Source organism: Nothoprocta perdicaria, unplaced genomic scaffold, assembly GCF_003342845.1.
Source record: "Nothoprocta perdicaria isolate Ctin4 unplaced genomic scaffold, notPer1 scaffold_195, whole genome shotgun sequence".
NCBI lineage: Eukaryota > Metazoa > Chordata > Aves > Tinamiformes > Tinamidae > Nothoprocta > Nothoprocta perdicaria.
The window spans coordinates 466,008-485,250 of record NW_020455149.1 but is presented as its reverse complement, the minus strand read 5'-3'; the positions used below and the strand labels follow the sequence as shown (position 1 = coordinate 485,250).

The following is a 19,243-nucleotide window of genomic DNA, read 5'->3' as shown; positions in this document are numbered from 1 at the left end:
TACTGTGAAGAATAGCTCCCTTGTTTCCTGATACAATGCTGTAAGTCTTCTCTGTGCTGTCGAAGTTAATGCCACTTTCAGATCATGTGCAAGGTCTGTAAGAAAACTTGTAAGGGAAAGGAGCATAGAACCCAAGGTATAGAAACTGCTGAAGATCATTGCATGCCATTACCATATCAATGGATGAGATGGGGATGATGTGGATGTTGTTGACTAGTTTGCCACAGATGTTCACGGTTGGATAGAAGTCCTTCATTAAACTTTGAAGTAATTGTAGAAATCAGGTTGCAGAGTCTCTCCAGAAGAAGTCCTGATGCATTTTTTAAAAGCGTATTTTTAATATCTATTAAAAGACTGTTTACTCAATGGCTACAGAATTTCAAAACCAAATTGAACTTTTCCGTTTAGCTCTGAAGAAACCTATGTGTTACTAACARTGGAAACTCTGCACACTTTTACTGATACTGAAATATTTTTATTATGGAATTCACGTATTAAAGCTTGTCTAGAAAATGTAATTAATTTTGTTGTAGGAYGGGCTTCTTGTGATTACAAAAATATATTTATTTTTTGATTTAGGTGTGGAATATCAAGCAGATGATTAAATTAACACAAGAACATATAGAAGCACTGCTAGACAAGTTTGGAGGAGAGCATAACCCACCATCAATATACTTAGAGGTAAGTCTGCTTTCAAATGCATGTGGTTGGATTGCTTGTATGCTTTGTTAGCACTACCTAAAAGAACACAATGTTAAAGCTGACAGTACATATAGTTAGAGTATATATTCCTTGTGTTAGAGGTGTAGCATTTTTCCCTGAAGACAGAAAACGACTGTGCAGGACTGCAATGTACACATCAACTGGGGAGGATCAGTGGCACGTTCTTGTACTTAGGTGTGTGCAGTGGAAATGGGCAGCACTTAATTTGCTGCTCTCTTCCATCCTTTGTGTTGAAGGGGCAAAAGGTGGTGTGTAATACAGAGGTCGTGTATAAAAGAATTGTATAATACAAAAATGCATGCTGTATTTCTGTACGTGAATGTAAATTCTTAGGTATGTGTTTGTTTAATATGTGTGAATGAAAACATCTCTAAGGCTAAATTTGCYCTTATAGCAGGTGACTACTTTTTTTTCCAGTGGGAGAAAAAAACATTCACATAGAATCTAGCAGTTGTTTTAGGGAGAAGGGACCTTTCTGACAAACTTGTAAAAATGCAAAGTAATAAAAAGGAGAGTCACATTTAAAGCTAAATTAGTTGTCAACTCATAAATCCTTTTAATTCTTCCATCGTTCTGGGTTTGTGAAATTGCATTGACACAGGGTCATTATGGGCATATTAAAGGACCATAAGTTACAACTGTTAGGAATTAAATTGATATCAGCTTGATCCAAACCCTGACCTTTTCTTCGCCCCTTGAAGTATAGAAATAACTGCAGGTCAATCGGAYTCTTTTTCAGTCTTTTTAGTAGTAGCCTAACGCACTAGGCAGTTATAAATAGATATTATTAGTTGAGGTACTTCTAGCTTATATCTTAATATGTTAGCTAGGGCACTAGCTTGATTCAACAAATGTTGACATAATATCCTTAACTGTTAAGGACAAAGGAGGCCCTCCATAGTTGCTTAACTTTTGGTGGTGTAGAAGGGAGATATTAAGTGAGCACTAATCACTATTTTAGCCRCTCAGTGGCATGCAGACACACCTTTGTTTACATGTGAGCTGATACCTTTCGTACCTCTCTACTTCATATCACCATAAGTATGTTGGTTTTATTAGATTGTGTATCATAATACGGTAATAATGAGCTTATTTTTTTTCTAAGTTTGGATTTAAAGTATAAAATGGTTTCAGAAACTGTTAGCTCATTACAACCATTTGTCACTTGTTTGTATCAAAATTAAAACTTATCTCTACGTGGGAAGCCTTTAGGTTACTGTGAAGCTCACTGACAGGAAAGAGGGCATTTATGGTGGAAAACATGCACTAGGATATGGTTTAAATGGAATAAGGAGCTGAGGTTTGAATTGGTCAGTGACCATTTTGCCCTCTGCCAGGTGCTCTAGGTGACCCTGCGTGTGCCGGGGGGTTGGATTAGATGACCTCAGGAGATCCCTTCCAACCTTAAGCATTCTATGATTCTACAAGGACATCAAGCATAGAGCAGAGCCATGAGCTGGAGAGATCAGAGCTCGGCTGAGACCGAGCTCTGTGGGTGCTGCAGGAGCAACAGGGCAGTCCCTGGCACCCGCAGCAGGGAGTTCTCTGCGTCTTGAAGCCCCTTTCACGGCAGCTGGTGCTGTACAGCCTAGGTGGCAGCCACACAGGAAGGAGGAGGGACTTGGATTCTCCTTTTCTGCTTTTTTCTTTTTATTTAATTATTCCATGAGACCTGTGAGAACCTGGTGAGACCTGTAAGAAAGAGATCTCCTTCACTGAAAAGAAAAGTCATGGTTTTTCTCACCTCTTTGCTTCTTTACTTCCTTTACTATGGTRTTTGTAGCACCAGTGCTGGCTAAGCCACTTGGATCCCTTAATCCATAAGAAAAATACTCTTTTGTTGGACTAGTTTGCCCTCTGGCTAGGACGTTGAACTTGGTCGTGATGAAGATCGGAGAGCCACAGAGCTGAGGCCAAGACAAGGGAAGGRGAAGAGTTTGCAGCTGGGAGCTAAGAGCCTAGAAAGTGGGGTGAGGGAAAAGGTCCTTCCCTTTTGGGTGGTCTTTAGCCTGAATGTAACTACACTGAGATGGACTGATGGAGTCCTTAGGATTTGATGCTGCAAAACAGTCATTTAGGTGTGTAATTTCTTGGAGCAGGACTTAAGAAGCAAGACTGCTGTCTTCCCTTGACTCTTGATTTTTCTTTTCATTATCTTTATTTTTAACCCAGCACAGTTGTCTGCCATGTCCCCTCTCAGCCCTCCCCACCRCTTTGGCTGCTTTTTGGCTTGGCCAAGAGCATCAGTAGCTTTCTCTTGTGGGAGCCTGCTTTGCAGCAACGTAGCTGAATCTCATCTGCTAGTGCTAGAGCGAGTGGGTCGYCTTTCTTCCCCCTCTTTCCTGACAGGAAAGGAGCCAGAACAAACYTGGTTACAGGTTTGGAAGGACCAAGCGGTATGTAAAAAGTAGTGGTGGAAGGTGAGGGAGAGGAGCATGTTTGCTTCTAGAAGACACACGTGAAACTAATTCTTTGCCATGAATAGGAAGAASGTGAAGTGATGCAGGGTGCATCTGGTGACTCGGGCCGTTTGATACCCTTTGCTTGTGCCCTCTGATGGGAGCAGCTGCCCTTGGAGAGGGCTGTGGGTGAAGCGCTGAACCSGCTGCTTGAGCTCTGTGCCCGAGCAGCATCACCCACTTCTGTGCTGCCCTGGGGCCGCTCACCTGGTTTATATCAGGGTTTTGACACTTCACGGTGTGTGTAGCATCCCCACCGTGTGCCTGAACCGCAAGGCAAGGTAACTTTAAGCTCCATCCAACCTCCTCCTCTTTATTTTTCAGGGTTTTGTTCAAGTCTCATTCCTGGCGGTGGCAGGAGGACAGGGGCAGTGTTGAACTGCCTTTATGAGCCTCTGCTGCAGGGTCTGTTTTGCTAGTTCATGATTGGGCCATGTCACCATTCCCTGGGTTTCTTTCCRCTGCTGTGGTGCCTTTTCTATCTTTCCTGAAATGTGAGATGCCTTTAAGGACTTCTCTGGATTGTGCATGTTGATCACCCTGTGAGTGTTATGGGCAAGCCTGCTGTCTGCTGCTGCTAGCAAGAGATGGAGTTACACATAGCTAATGGCTAGATAAATACCAGCAAATGAACACTTTTGCCTTCACCTTTCACTGTGGTAAACATCTGCTTTACTTTTGTAGCACTTTCTGCAAAACCATGGCTTTCTGATGCCTGCAGAAAGCTTGGCAGCTGTCCATCTTCCTCCTGTGTAGACTTTTCCCTATAATAGGATTTGTTCAGTTCTCTTGTACTCTTTGTCTGGCTTTGTATCTCTTGTTTCCTACGTGTCTTACACTTAGGTTCACAGAATGGATAGTATCCAGTACATTGATTCCTGGCCTATGATGGAAGTGCCTCCGTAGACAGGTCTTGTAAAGTTGTGGTTGAAGCTAGTAGTAAAACATCATTTCATTTAAAAAGGGTAAAAACAAAGATACATCTATAAAAAACACTTCACATCATAGGAAAGCTGAAGGATTGAACAACGAAATTAATTCTGAGAATCGAGCATTCAGAGCATTTGCAGAAATTGTTTTGTAGTGAATATACGATATATGATTTTAATAATAGAAGATGAGTTCGCGCCTWGGAAATAGAAGCCAGCCAGCTTTTGTTTCTGCGCTCCTCTGAGGCAGTGAAAACAAAAGCGAAAGAGTTTTCTATTCAAGTCTAAGAGCAGGCTGGAGAGGTTTTGCCCCAGAGGAAGGTTAGTACCAACAGCTGGGGGTGCAGCCAGCACTGCAGGATGCAGCAACTGCCYGTGAAGGAGGAAGGGGCTTCTTGAAATAGCAAATGTAACCGAGTTGCACTCCGGTGTACGTACTGTATGTTGCATTACTGTATGGGATGGCGTGCCCTGATGCAAGGGTGTCTCCCTGCCCTGATCTGCCCCTCCTCGATGACGGTGTTRGAGGTGGCTGTAGGTGGCACCTGCAATAGGGCCTTGAAAGCCTGTGCTGGCTGCTAGTGTCTAGTGGGGGRAAAATAGTGTGAAACTTTGTGATAGAGTCTAACTTGCCTCCCTCAGGACAGAAAAACAAGGRTTGATGAAAGAAAACTGAGCTGCGGAGAAACTTGTGAGTATGTGTAGGAGACAGCAGGGCTAGAAATTAGATGAATAGAAGAAAGAAGTACTATTAACCATATTTTTTAATGATTGCAAGTAGTAATGGCCTTGGAGATCTATCAAGATTCTCTAATATGATTGCAATAGAGCCTTTTGTGTTTATCCAGACTAGAAGAAATAGCTAACGCAGCGTGTCTGCTGTAGTAAATCTAAATATGGCTTCTGTGCTGCAGCTGAGCTTCCAGCCTCTGCGCGAGAGGCGGCATCTCAGATCTAAGGCGCCYCTGGAAATCAGTGTCAGATACTTGAAATGACTTGTTGACTCAACAGATCCAGAAATATCAGTAATAGTTCTTGTTTGTTTGTTTTCCCTTTTCCTTTAAAAGAGAATATGCAGTATTTTTTCTTTTTCTTTTCTTTTTTTTTCTGTTTGATTTTTTTAACATGCCTTTTGGCAGCATTGTATATCACAGCAGCTGAAAACGTCAGTGACTTTTGTCTTCCCACATTAATTCCTCCATACATTATAGCTGTCCCTGAAGTGCTGTTTTCAAAAACACACAGTTTGTGATTCATTGTGGAAAACCCCTTTTCTTAAAGATTTGTCTAAGCATTCTAAATGTGGGAGAACTTTATTGCAAGAAAGCACAGGATTATGATACTGGGAAAACCTGGAATTTAGTAAGTGAGAACAGTTATAAAACTGCAGTTGAGTATTCTTCTTTAGGGGCCATCAGAATTAAACCTTTACGTCTCTACCAACTAGGCATTGATGAAAAATTTAACTTGAGTTAGGGAAAGGACAATGCATTTGTGTATTTGATTTTAGCATTGGGAGCCAATGCTGTTACAAGCTGGAAAAGGATTTTACGGATCTAGACAGGTCAAAAGCAGTCAGCTCAAACTTTTAAAGGAGAGGTCATACTTAAATAACATAATCAGATTTGTTAACCCTTCTAGGCTCTTACTCAAAGGCTCAAGCACGAAGCCTGATCTCTTTAATTTTCCAAAATGTGTTGTGTGTCCCTCCCATGCAGTAGGTGAGTAGAGGATTATCTCTGAGCCCTCCCTCCACGAGAGCTTCCTTAGCAGCGGTAGTGTGTCGGGATGTAAGCAGGTCTGGGCCTGGTGCGTGCTTCCTTGTGCCACCTGTAGCTTGGGTGCTGCGGACAGCAGGAACAACGAGYGAGCTCTCCGGCGTTTCTATGCAGAGTCTCAGCAAAATGAAATAATATACAAATGTATACATGTATATGAGGCAGAATGACAGTGGTATATTAAAATGAGTTACACAACTCGGTTTGCTTTTTAGGAGTCTGGAAGGAATCATTATCTTTCCTGGTCTCTCGTTGGAAGCAATCTAAGATAAGAACAGTGAGGATATAAATGGGTTTGTGTCTAACTAGTATAATTTTCTAGCTTTCTCTTTTCTGGGACTCTTAAACTTGTCTAGTTGGAAAGCCTTGCTCTTTCTGTATTTGGGAGGCTCGAGGAGGGTGTTTAATTGCCCGTTCCTGTGGGGCTGAAGACCTCGTGCAGCAGGACAGGTTGGTTAAAGACGCTGCCCTGCTTGTGGCTCTAAGGCGAGCGTGCCGTGGCGGCCCGCAAGCCAAGTCCCAAGCGCATCTTCAGGCTGGACTCTCAGAGTGTCTCAAGCTGCTCTTGGGACTCCCAGGAAATAGTAAATCTAGGTACAGGTGCTGGGAAATTCACTGGGTGTTGTAAAAAGCTAAAGATGCAGATTATTGTTGTTTTTAACCAGACTTGTAAGAGATGCTAAGTGTGTTGGACCAAAACTAGAATGTCCAAAGTTGGGCATTGCTAAATGAAAGGAGCCTTGCTAAATGAAGAAATGCTAATTTACTGTACTGGCTTTCTTCAGTTTAACCCCTTTAACTTAGTGGGATTTGCATTTGATCAGCACACCGAAGGGTCAGGCATCTTTTAAATGGAAACACAATCTCAACTTAAAAGACCAGGGAACTTTTTAGGTTTTTRAGAGCTTTGCAATATATGGGCATTATCCAAAAAAATTCTTGAGCAAAGGTAGAGGGGAGATCGTGACAAAACTATTTGGTCTGCTTGAGATCAGGCCTCGTTTCTCACCAAAGGTTGTTGGGAGCAGAGAAAAAGAGTGAGAGGTGACACTTTTGCTGTTTGATTTAATTCAGGGAGTTTTTTGTTCGGTTGGTTTTTAAGCTGCTTCATTTGCTTCTGGCTTTCTGAATGTTATTAATAGAATGTATAGCTTAGTTATGGTACAAGAAAACAAATCTCCAATTGAATATAAATAATTTATAATACAGAAATGCAGATATTCTTAAAAATACCTATTACCATCATCTCAGCAGAGCTCTATTGGCACTCTGCTGTAAGCTCATGCAATTGTTGTTATTTCTGCGAACAGCTTTTATTTTGTCGCTAGGCTGCAGCACTTAAGAGGTGACTTTCTCTGAGCTCTCGTGCCTGTGCGTGGGTAGCAGCCGCATCAGGGCGTGCGTACGYGCTGTGTTAGCGTGGCAGCCGCTCGCGACCCGGAGCCCTGTGGGGACAGCGGGAGCAAACGGCCTTGGCGAGGCCGCTCCGAGTACAGGCAGGGTATTGGTAGCCATGAATAAGCAAGCTGGAGGAGCAGGAATGCGGCTCGCGTGGAGCTGCCCCGGGGCTGGGAATGCCCCTTCCTGGAGCGCAGGCCGGGATGCCGGCCGGGATTTCCGGAGGGAAAGGCGGCCGAACCGCCTYGCTCGGCCCCGCTGCAGGGGCCTCGGTCCCACCACGGGCTGCATGGAYGCTGTGGAATCTCCTTCCATTCACGTTTCCCAAACTTCCTTTCATGAGGCCGTGGCCAGCCTCATCGAGCTTAGAAATGATCCCTATGTTTATTTAGTAGGAAATTGGGCTAGTGCTGTATCTACTCTGGAAACACCCTTAAAATCTTCTAATTTCATGCACTGCATTGAGAGAGATTGATATTCAGTTAAATCTTTATCATGTTGTGGATAGAAAGTTATTTAATGTCATTTTATTTTGAAAAACTAATAAAAGGAGTGTTTAGCCAAGAGTCTTTGCAGACCAAAAGGTTTTTGGGGCCATTGATATCTAGCTACTAATAGAGCCACACTGCAGGGCTCCCTTGTAGCCTGGCCAGCCCTGTGGCATAATCTGTTAGCTAAAAATACTTCACTACAGGACAGCTTTGCTGTTGTAATAGTCTAAATTTTAACTCTATGTTATAATTCGATGTTTTGGCAGTTATTGTGTTAAGGGTGAAGGGCTATGTGTGTTGGTTATCAACTGAAATTCATGTCTCACCAAAGTACTTAATCTTTCTGAAGTAAGACTTCAGCACAGCTATGCAATTTCTGCTGCATAAACTATAGCTCCTTCTGTAGAAAAAGAATAATTTGATTTTTTTAAATAAAAAACATATTTAAAGTCTAGTCACGATTCTGGTTTCAAAATGTTTTATTACCGCATCCTCTATAATCGCATTGAGCAGCAGCGTAACATTTAAGAGCTCCAATCTCCATTAAAAATTGAGGGGTTTATGCTGAATTTAGTGGGAAAATATCCCCAGTTAGCAACAGCTCCCAACTTTTCGTGCTTGCTGCTTGTGCTCTTAAGAGAAGTCATTTGGCTTTGAGTTTGTGTTAGTGACAGGTTAAGCTGCCAGCGTAAACACTGTAGGATTGAGTATTTTGAAAGATGTGTGTARCTTCATGAAGGAACTAAGCCCGCAAGTATCCTGAAGCAATGTAATGTTGCTCGTGCACAAATAATATTTTGCAATGTTCATGAGAAAAGGAAGTAAGTATTTAGAAAAGCCTTGGTGAAATGGTAACAGCTTATGATTCTTACCATTTGTTTACAGAAAATAGTTCTTGACACAGGGATCTCTTACTGGAATTTACATGAAAGTTGTTCCTGGAAGTAGGAGGCACTTGTGTTACTGTACAGCCAAATTGTGCCATTATTTAGAACTGATATATAAATTATTCACTTCTGACACTRGAATTATACTAGAGTGAAAATGTTTTGGTTTTAGTGCAGTCAGCTTGAGGGCTAGTTCATGAAACATGAGACTTTTTCAGTTTTTAAAAGAAATGCTAATAAGTTCTTAGTTTTCTGCAAGTTATGTCCTTTYATTAAAGAACGAACACACAAAATATGCAGTCTGAAACTCAGTGATGTTTATCACGACCACCTACCATCTACAATGTTATTTCTGCCTCATTCCCTACTGTGAGGACTGACGTCGGTGCTCAAATTGTGTTCTTGACACACATTTGTAGCATATGTCCATCCTGGGAGAATTGCTAACCCGCTGGAAAAATGRAAGGGACAATCCTCAGTTACTTGGCAAGTAAATAAATGTCCCTTTCCTTGCTGTTTTTTTTAATTATTGTTATTATTCAAAAGGCATGTAGCATGTCACAGATCCCAATCTTTTGGGGGAGCCTAGTAATGCTGAGGTAGCCTGAAAAACAGGCTCCTTAATTCAGGCTTGGAAGATTTTCCCAACCCGTATGAATGCTGCTAATCTTTCTGCATCTAGAATTAAATGTTCTTGATACAAATAAAGATGTGTTGTTGGAAAGAAACTTCAAATCAAAATGTATAGATTGTCTGTTTGTATTCTGGAACTTGCCTCTGTGTTTGAACTTTTTCTTGACTATAGATAGGGACTGGACTTTATAGGGAAGATAGTGTTACCAGAGTTGATTTGTGAAGGAGCTCTGGAACTGTGATTTGTGTAACCTTTAGTTGGTAAAAAATCAAATTAATCTCAAATATGAAACCCTTCCACATGATCTTTTCAGTGTATTTTTGTGTGACTTAGAACAAACCTGGTTGTGCTCTGTTACAAACTGAAGTAAAGTTTTGTGTAGTGTCTGGAGTGCTGGCAGAGTGGTAGAAGTGGGGGCTCATGAACAGTGAGTTGGGTTGTCAGCTACAGATGCTAAGAAGTACAAGTTTCTGCTTTCTCTTATTTGTTGCATTGGATGTATTTAGCCGTGGTTCCACGAGAATGATAAATCTAGCTGTAGCCTAAGAATTCAGGAGTGTAGGTGAAAAACATATGGTAAGGATTGCTGCTGTTTTTTTTTTTTTTTGAAGTGTTGAATTAGACATTAGTGCAGGTGTTTTCAAACTGGTTTATGTTTTCTTTATTTTTAATCCCTATTAACTGAAAAATTAGTTGTCAATTGAGGGGGTTTAACATATTGAGTTCAAAGTCACTACTTCGTTTCTCTTCTGTCGAAAAAAAGACAAACAACTGAATTTGGTATTTGTGAAAAACTTGAATTAGCTTCTGATTTTTTTTGTGTATGTTCATTCTGAATTTAGATTTAGGAAAAAAAAAAAAAAAAAGAAGTTTTTACGTCATTAAAATAGTTTTTCTCCCTTCCCAGGCCTATGAAGAGTATACCAGCAAACTAGATGCCCTACAACAGAGGGAACAGCAGTTACTGGAGTCCATGGGGAACGGAACTGATTTCTCTGTCTCCAGTTCGGCTTCAACAGACACGGTTGCATCATCTTCCTCCTCTAGCCTCTCCGTAGCACCTTCATCCCTTTCAGTTTATCAAAACCCCACTGATATGTCAMGGAATAACCCAAAGTCTCCACAGAAGCCTATTGTCAGAGTCTTCCTCCCCAACAAGCAGAGGACTGTGGTGAGTCARTTGCTTTTTGCGTGTGTGTTACCTCAATATTCCTGTTTATCTCTCTGTCTCTAAGTGAAAGTTAAGTTAGGAGCTGAAACCATACCTGTCCATACATGTGTRGAAGCCAGATTGCTTTTTGGGCTCTGCCAAACTCAGTTGTTTGGGGTTGCTGGATGTTTTCTGTGGCAAACATCCTGTAGTATGAACAACAGTAATGTTGCTCATGTTTTTGGTATAATAAAAAAAAACTTGAAACATTTTTCAAGAGTTTTGTCGAAATGAAAACARCTGGATAAATTGTTTTCTAAAATCACCTCTTAAATTGTAATCTACCATTTAACAATGTGCAGGAGGGAGTAGGAAAAAACAAGCTCCTTTTCTGTTTAGTTTTTAGCAAGGTTATTCAGTAACTTAGCAGGACAAGCTTGGAGAAGTAATTGGTTTGCTTATTCTCAAAGTTACTAGCAACAGTGGATGCTCTGCTGCAAGTACCAACTTCCYGCAGCTGAGGAGAGGAGCTTTGCAAAAGCCACTTGGGCTCTTTCCTCCACATTCCCTGTGGCAAGAGCTTCTTCCTGGGTCCCTGATGGTGTCAGGGCMTAGGCAGGGCAAACTGGCCAGAGGAGGGGTAGAGTTGCTCTTGGTGGGAGCAAGAAGCATCATCTGCAAACCTCCAAAAAACAGGTTTGCGTTCAGCTGGGCTGGGGCACCTTTGCTGTGCCACGGTAGACAGGGCTGTACCATTCGTTTCTTCCTGACCTTGCTAGATCATGGGCATGGTCTGTTGCTTCCTGCTGTGTTCTCTTCACTTCCTTTCCAGCGTCTCCTACATGTTATCACTTCCCCTTAAACCATGTAGTGTGTTTCTACTCTGACTCCTCTCTCCTCAGAGGTAATATTCCTCCTCTTCCTCTTCTGCGCCTTTTCTTTTTACTACTTCATCATTCTTTTTTTTTCTCCCCCCCAGAGATATAGCAAGGCTTTTATCAAGTCTGAGCTCTGTTTTGCTTTTAAAGGAATCATTTTAATATGAAGAATAGTTTGTAATCCTGAGATAAATTACATGAAACTTGAGAACTTTTAGGGGTCCTACATGCAAAAGCAAGTCTAATCATTTTCTGAATATGTAAATTTGATTGCACGTTAGGAATAAGAGGCAGCTGAATTTCAGTGCGAGCCAGGTGATGTAAAAGGCAGTTTTGGGCCAGTACAAATTGCYCTGTCTGATCTGAGCTATGGCTTTCTGCGTGTTGCTGGTATCTTCTAATCAAAGTAAAAYGGGTTCTTTTAAACCAGTGTATCTTTAAGTCCTTGAGGACCTGTATCAGATTAGCTTAGTATACTTAAAAACACATGTGCGACTGTACTCTTGCTGATCAATATTTCTGGCTTTTGTCCCTAAGCTCGGCTCTGTGGGTGGGGATTGTGATTCTGCAGTATCGGTCGTGCTCGTTGCAGACCTAACGAGGGGTTTAGCGAGGAGGTTCGAGAACAGCATCCTCTGCCGCCACGTCGGGCTGAGCAGCACCTTTGYAGCTCCACGACGTCCTGGCACTTGTTCAAGGACCTGCAACCAGAATTTAGCTGTAGTGCTCGGTGGCTCACGGGAGGCAACGGGATACTCTTGCTCTGAACTCTGAAGCTGGGTGCTCTTGGTGGCAATGGGAGACAAATGTGGTTTAAGTCCCTACCTGTAGGGTCCTGGCACAATSTCCTGCTTTTTGCTGGTGTCTGAACATCATTTGCCTTCCCCGTGTAGCCCTGCAGCTTGTTTCCAGCTTGCTCCTTGTGGAACGGATGATGATGGAGCTTCAGAAAATCTATGGTCTTAAGCTGTGGTGGAGGATGGAAGGTGGTGCCGAGAACCTGGTAGGAGACAGGCTGGTGCCAGAGGGAAGGTCTAAATCCTTTCAGTCTCTAGTCTGGTGAGGTTGGAACAGAGACACTTGCGGGTGTGTGCAGTCATGACACACGTAAGGGGCTGTGGGCAGGAAGATCAGGTGATGGTTTTTGGCAAATGCTTAAAGGATAGGGCCAACAGAAGGAGGCTAGACCTGGACAATCCCACCAGTTCTCTGCTGGGAGCAGTCTCCATCCAATCCCCACTCTGGGGAGGTGGGATAGCTGCTGAACTGCTCCTGTTGGGTGTCTCCAGGGCAGAAGATTATTCTTACTCCACAAGATTACTCTTACTGTTCTGGCAGAGATCAGCTCCAGCACTCCAAGGAGAGACTCATTTCTGGTTAAAATCGTTATTCTAAATAGGCCATTTGAAATATGGTTAGATGTTGTTCAGCAGCTACTACAAATTAATGATTCAGCTTTTTCTCAGGGAAAGAGCAGTCTTATTTATTTTTATTACGCAGTTTTGCTGCTTGGGTCTAGTTGTATCATTAACTTGAACTTTCTTTTTTCCTTTAGTCTTGGAAAATGATCTGTTGTAGAGCTGGGAATTGGTGTTTATAGGAACTTGGTGTGATTGGGCAAAATGAAATTCACTTTCCTGCTTGAATGGTGTTCTTGCTGTTGAGAAATTTGGAAGTCTTAATGTGGTTATTTCWTTTTTTTTAATATTTATTGCTTCTATGCTCACCTTGAACATTTCAAATTCCGTAAGGAAATATAATTCAGCCAGAATTATGGTTTGCATTGTAAACTGTCCGATGATAGAGAGCAGACATATAGAAGTTACTTGTTGTGGTACACTTTCTTCATTCTCTGAATGGTAAAGAAATGTTGTGCACTTTGTAATCTCCTTSCATGACAGTAAACTTTAATCAGGATCTCAGGCTTCAAAACCAAAACTGTCATGCTTCACTTGTGCTCATCAACTAAAACATTTGTTTTTGTAGCCAGGTTAGTAATTTAAGGTTTCCAGGACACACTATAGTTCAAGAGGCAGTGATCTAAAGTAGGAAGGAGATTCCCCATGAAAACATGCAGTACCTATTGGGGTATGTGCCATATGGCAGTTACAGTAAGGCTAAGATGTGCCTGCAGCAGAGTGAGTATCCCAAAGAGGAGAGGTACTCTTGAAGTTGCAATTTTGTAACATGCTTTAACTTTGCTCACTTCAGTTAKTTTTAGTTAATATTTACCTATAAAAGAAGTCTTTCCTAATATCACAGTCATATTTTTCACTCTCTGCCTCCAAATGAGTAATTCTTGAACTGCAGACCCCCTTCTAGAGTTTGGGAACCCTGTTGGATGCAGGAGAGTCTTTACTTACTATCCCGGGATGCAGTGGGGATTCTTGAACTGCCTTCCAAGTCAGTCCAAGCTGGGTTGTGTTGGTAATGGAGAGCCAACTTCTTTATCAATCTTCAAAGTGTTTTCCACTTACTGGAACAGCCTTCCACTCTTCAGTTGCTAGAAAGGGAGGAAACAGTAGTGGGAGGACCTATGGTTAGGAGCTCCCTGGCACATGGATGAGCCTGTTCTGTTTGTTTGTTTTATGGGTAGCGCTRTTCATGCGTTGGATCTGGCAAATGGATCCCTCTTGGAGTTGGCTCAGGCTACAAGTAGGACAAGAGGAACCGGAGGGCTACAAAGGAAATAAGCCTGTGATGGTCAGCATATGTAAYTTCAGTGCACTGGTAGCATGGCTGATGCCAAGTTTCTTTATAGATGTTGTGATAAAGAGGAGTGTTTAGCAGAAATGCCCCCGTGCTGTAGGAAGGGGCGTGCGGGCGCTTCCCTGGTGGCCAGCCCTAAGCGATGGAGCGGCTGCTGCTCCCTGGTCAGCGGTTGAAGGCGGCGTCCCRATACAGCCTGCGACAAGCAGGGTTCAGCAGCGCTCCTGAAAACAGAAGTGAGCAGAGAAGTTAGAGGAGGGGCTAGACTGTTAGACTGAGGAACATAAAAGCATCAGAAGATTAAGTTTTCTCACATAGGCTTAGGAGGGCCTAAGGAGAAGTTTCCCCCTCTGAACAACCTCCTAGAAGGGCCAACAGATGGTTTGCTGTTTTCTGGAAAGAAACATCTCATGCTGGTAGTGCGGTGGGATAAATAACTGAATGGAAGAAACACCTGCTTCCTTTCCCCTCAAGGGCAAGGTTCAGTTAGTAAGCTTAAATGTCCTTCGGGCTGCTGTTCTGCATAAATATGGCCAGGTAAAACTGCTGTGGGTTTGCTTGCTTGTTTTGTTGTTGTTGTTCTAGGCCAGGTGGAAAGTGTTTAAATAATTGAGGTGAAAGATGGTAAGAGTCTGTCTGGGACTTGTGAGGATGGCCTGGGAAGGCTGCACTGTTATRTATTCTGTAGGACGAGTCAGAGAGGTTTATCCAAACTGGAGATGGAAAAAATGGGACCAAATTTYTTTAGGTTAGGGAGCTAAATGGGTAGGAGGTGGATTGTAAGAAAGCTGCTAATTAYGAGAGAGCTTTTGTGTGGGAGAGGGCATTGAGAGCTCTGCCCTTGACCTGGCTGCTGCACGTTGAGATGAGCTCCTGGGAAGATGCTGAGACCTGGTGGTGGTGGCAGGAGATAATCCTAAGTGGGAGGTGGGTTTCAGCATAAAAATAGAGGCTACATTTGTAGATGAGGTTCCTGTGAGAATGCAAAGAGCCGGAAGAACATGGAGTGTTATGGGATAATTGTATTGTGGATTAGAAGGGTTTTTTTTACATTATATGACTATATGATTGAAGGTGAAAGTAGGGATAGAAAAAAGAAACAAAACAAAAGACACTCATACAAATGAAGTGGAGAAGAGACGCAGCTGGTTGTCGAGGATGGTTAGCAATCAAGGAGGATGAGGGTAAACACCTGATGCAGAGATGGGGAAAGTTGTTGTTAAAGATGCCAATAAGGTAATTTTAGTTTAAGAGGCAGAAGACAGAGCGATAAGATTTAAAATAAATTGATGAAGAGGAATTCCGGGCAGTGATCATAAACAGCTTTAAATGAGTGTAAAGATTAAAGAAATACGGTGTTTGCTTTGAAGATTGGCTGCTGATTAGGAAAAGATTTTAAGCAGTTTCTGGGCTTGCATTTATTTGTGTGTGTTGGGTGTTTGCTTTTTCTAATTGTGGCAGCAGGGGCTGAGCTACCTGGGTAGTGCATCTTTCAGGTGTCCTTCAGAATGCCAATTTTAAGCTGGTAAATCTGGGATGAGGAAAAATCTTCTCCCTTGTGAGGACTTTAGCATTTTTTTTCCTTCATTTTTTTGAAACCAACAACATGCACTGCAGCAGATTTAGGCAGGACCTGCACCTGATAGATTGCTCGGTTACTGTTAGACTTTGGGCTGCTTCTGGTTTCTGTAGCTCCTCATAGATGTGTTTAGTACCTTGCAGGAAAGTCTGCTGTGAGTTGGATGGAGAAGATGTCCTGTGGACGCGTGGGGAGCGTGTCTCTGTCASGCGGGTGTTGGTAATTGCTGGGACCCTAGAAGGGTGACCAACGTGCCCCTCTGTGAGGGCCATAGAGCAGCTACAGAGGTAGCTGGGGCCGTGGGGAGACGCGTCGGTAGCTCCGGTTCGYGCTCCGAGTTGCTGGCGCGTCGGCAGCAACCGAGCGGAGGTCAGGGTAGGTCTGCCCTTGTGTCGCTGCCTGGGGGAGGACGTGTGCTCAGGRCAGGCCACAGAGGCCAAAACTCAGAGCTGAGCCAGGACTGGCCGCCTCGGCCGGCCTTGCTCCATGGTGAAGAACGGGCCTGTGCTGCCCTCGGCCTGTGCGCTGTCCCCTCTGCCCCACGGCTGCCCCAGGCCAACGCTGTGTCCTTATGGGCCTTGTCACAGGAGGAGGTTTTTAGAGTGAAGGTTGTTACAGGCCCAGAGGTACATGGCCCATCTCCATGCAAAGGAAATAGAACTGGACAGTGTGTAAGTACTTTGAGAGTGGCTCTGCTGGGTCAGACCGAAGGTGTCTCAAGCTCCATTTCCTCTGTCRGTACTTGCAGGTGGATGCCTAGAGAAGAGTACAAGAACAGGCTAGGCATCTATGATGTTTTCCTTGGATATTCTTCCAGATTTGTGCCATTTGTGACACAGAAGTTAGAGTTCAAACTCAAATTCAAGTTCCTGGGTTAGTAACCTTCAGTCTAGTCTCTGTGAAGCCCATGCTACCGATGSAGGAAGTTTGTGTCTTGTGGTAAGGAATTCCCCAGACATAATTACATGTAGTGTGAAGAACCATACTCTGTGTTGGAGGCTGGACCTGCTGCATGCCAGCCCTGTTTCAAAGGATGTGAGAGTCTGACGAGCCCCTTTGTACAAGGCCCTGGTGCAATAGAGAGCCAAAACTAGGCCTAAATGCAATTAGRACCAGTGTGAGGAGGCTTCTGGCAATGTAGTGCACTCTGGTAGGAATGAAGGGAAGGCGGGGGGGAAGTTCTAATTCAACTTTTCTAGCTTTGTGAAAAAGATTATATAACATCCTTATATTAGGAGCTCGGATGATTACCAAGAAATGTCTTCCAGACAAGTTCTTCTAGTGTGGGAAGAAACAGCCTGAAAGCAAATGAGCAGTCATACGTGCTGGTACACTGGCACATGGAAACYGAGGAAAATAGGTATTCAGCTGTAATGAAGGGCAATTGAAAGACTGGTGATGGTTTCTTCTCTTAATCTAAAGGTAGCCTCTGCTCTCTGCCCCGAACTCTTTGGGCTTCCAGGGAAAACACTTGCTGCCCTTCCTGTGAGCGTCTTGGTGCTGGTGCGGAAAGGGCTGCTCTGCTCGGTGAGTCCATGGGTTGTCCAGGACCTGCCCTTGCCGTGAGCATCAGCAGGCAGTGGATTCGGTTGGTTTGAACTTCGTTTCTGTTTCTAGTTGRTTTGAACTTCGTTTCTGTTTCTAGTTGTCGGGGGGAGGCAAGAGGAGCAGCAGATGCTGTTCTTGCTTTAGGAAAGCTTAGAGGCCTCCGAGTACTTCAGCTGTGTGCAGATTCTGGCTAGGATTAAATCATTGTGTATTTTTGCCAATTGTAAGGTCTAGAAACTTTCCCTGACAGCTCCAAAACTCTATTACTTTAGTCTTTCACTATCTTACATGTTCAACTACAGAGTCAGTAAAAAACTGTTTACCAGAAATTCAGGGTTTGTATAGAAATTCAGTGTATATTTGGACCAGTAAGGTTCTTTACTGTGCTGGCATATGAAAGTGCTGAAGGTGTTCGTGTGTACAGAAGTTCTTAATGCAAATGTGAGACTGCGTGTGGTTTTCTTTTCTTTAGGGAAAAATCGTAATGTTAATAATTAGCAAAACTAAATGGGATTGTGAATGCTATGCCTGAAGACAGCTCCTYGTATTTCAGTCTTCTTACTCGTGTCACACCTTTGCTAATTGGCACATCTGCCTATTAATTAGACAAGCAATCCTGTGGTCCTCTCCTCTGCGGGCTGGAGGAATGGGCTATTTTTACCCTACCTGAATTTTAGMTTAAATTGGCTCATCACGCGGGCACCGCTTGGGTCCTTCAAATGTTCTGTTTTTAAACGTGGCACTCAGTACATGTCTTTTGACTTGAGATTTGCCCCTCTCTCTTTCTCCCTCTGCAGTTTGGGCTGTGAGTTTGTGCCCCAAGCTTACGCTGGACTAAGCCCTGGATTTCTATAGGCATTCAAGTCCTACCAGTTCTACCTGCCAAGTAGAGGGAAAATTTCAAGGAAGGATTTTCAGGCAGCTGCATAAACTAGTTCCTTTGCTTTTAATTACACACCTGGCTTAACATGATTAGGTCCTCCCTAATCAAAAATAATTTTAAAATTCCCAAGTCCTATCAAGCATGTGCTGAACGTGGAGTTTGTGGCCTTTGCTAGTGGATACTGCACTGAAAATGGACTTCACAGTTGCCATATTTATCTCCTTCATATCTAAGGAAGTCTGAAATTCAATGTTGGAAATGTTTAGAGAAGCACAGTGAAGAGCAGTGCTACAGTAGGCTAATCCCAGTGCTCGATAAATTCAAAGTAATACGTGTTGAAAGGAAAATGATTTAATCCATTTTAATTTTATTGGCACACAGTCTTAAATTGCAAAGTCTAGAAATATTGAAAACTGGCCATTATGGAATAGATTGCTTGCCATCTGCGTTGCTTCGTGTAGGATTAGTCATTGCTTTGGAGGAGTAATCCTCAAGTGAGGAGAGCTTGGAAAGGGCAGGGACGGCTGAGTGAAAAGGTGTTTCTGGCAGTGTGATCTCTTACATTGAGAGATGGAAWACCTGTCTATGTAAAGTAAATAAAGGTAGAGGAGGTACGATTTGGAGTCTCTCATAATGTGCTAATAACAAAAATAAATGTTTTATTTTGCTCTTTGTAACTAAAATTCCTTTGTGTCGTTGAGGTAGACTAACTGACCGAAGCCTTGATAGCGGCAGCAAATCTGTATATTACCTGGATTATCTGTATAAGAATACTCCGTTACCTTTTTAGGAGCAGTCAAGAATTTGGAGAAAAGGTACGAATTCCAGGCTATCTTTATAGCATTTCAGGATTGGTGTGTGAGGCAAGAAGCTGTGCCAAGTGGATGCTGGATCTGACCTAGTAGAAAGACTTAGCGCACCCATTGTATAACTTAGCCTTCTGGTGCCTTCAGAGCCTGACTTTGAGAGCAGCCAACCAACTTCATGTTGTCATTTAGAAAGCAGATGTGTTCAAGCCTTGGGTTTTTATTCCCATATAGTGACCATGGATGTTTCTGAAGATGAGCGTCTTTCAAGTCTCAAGCCTAAAACCCTTTTTTTTGATAGYGAATCACTGTCAACCTTTACTCCTTGCACTAATAGTCGCCCTTAACAAATTGAACTGTCTGCCATAATTTTACGAGAAATCACTGTTTT

General features: G+C 42.9%; 1 protein-coding gene across 1 annotated transcript in view; it reads left to right on the top strand.

Annotated features, from left to right (window-relative positions):
• The first annotated feature begins 585 nt into the window (after positions 1-585).
• Positions 586-19,243, top strand: part of BRAF (B-Raf proto-oncogene, serine/threonine kinase) — a 57,398-nt gene continuing 38,740 nt past the window's right edge. Inside the window, exons 1-2 of the mRNA XM_026037259.1 lie at positions 586-681; positions 10,207-10,470. Of these exons, the coding sequence (XP_025893044.1) occupies positions 598-681; positions 10,207-10,470 (348 nt within the window). The 5' untranslated portion in view covers positions 586-597. The remainder of the gene's footprint in view (positions 682-10,206; positions 10,471-19,243) is intronic.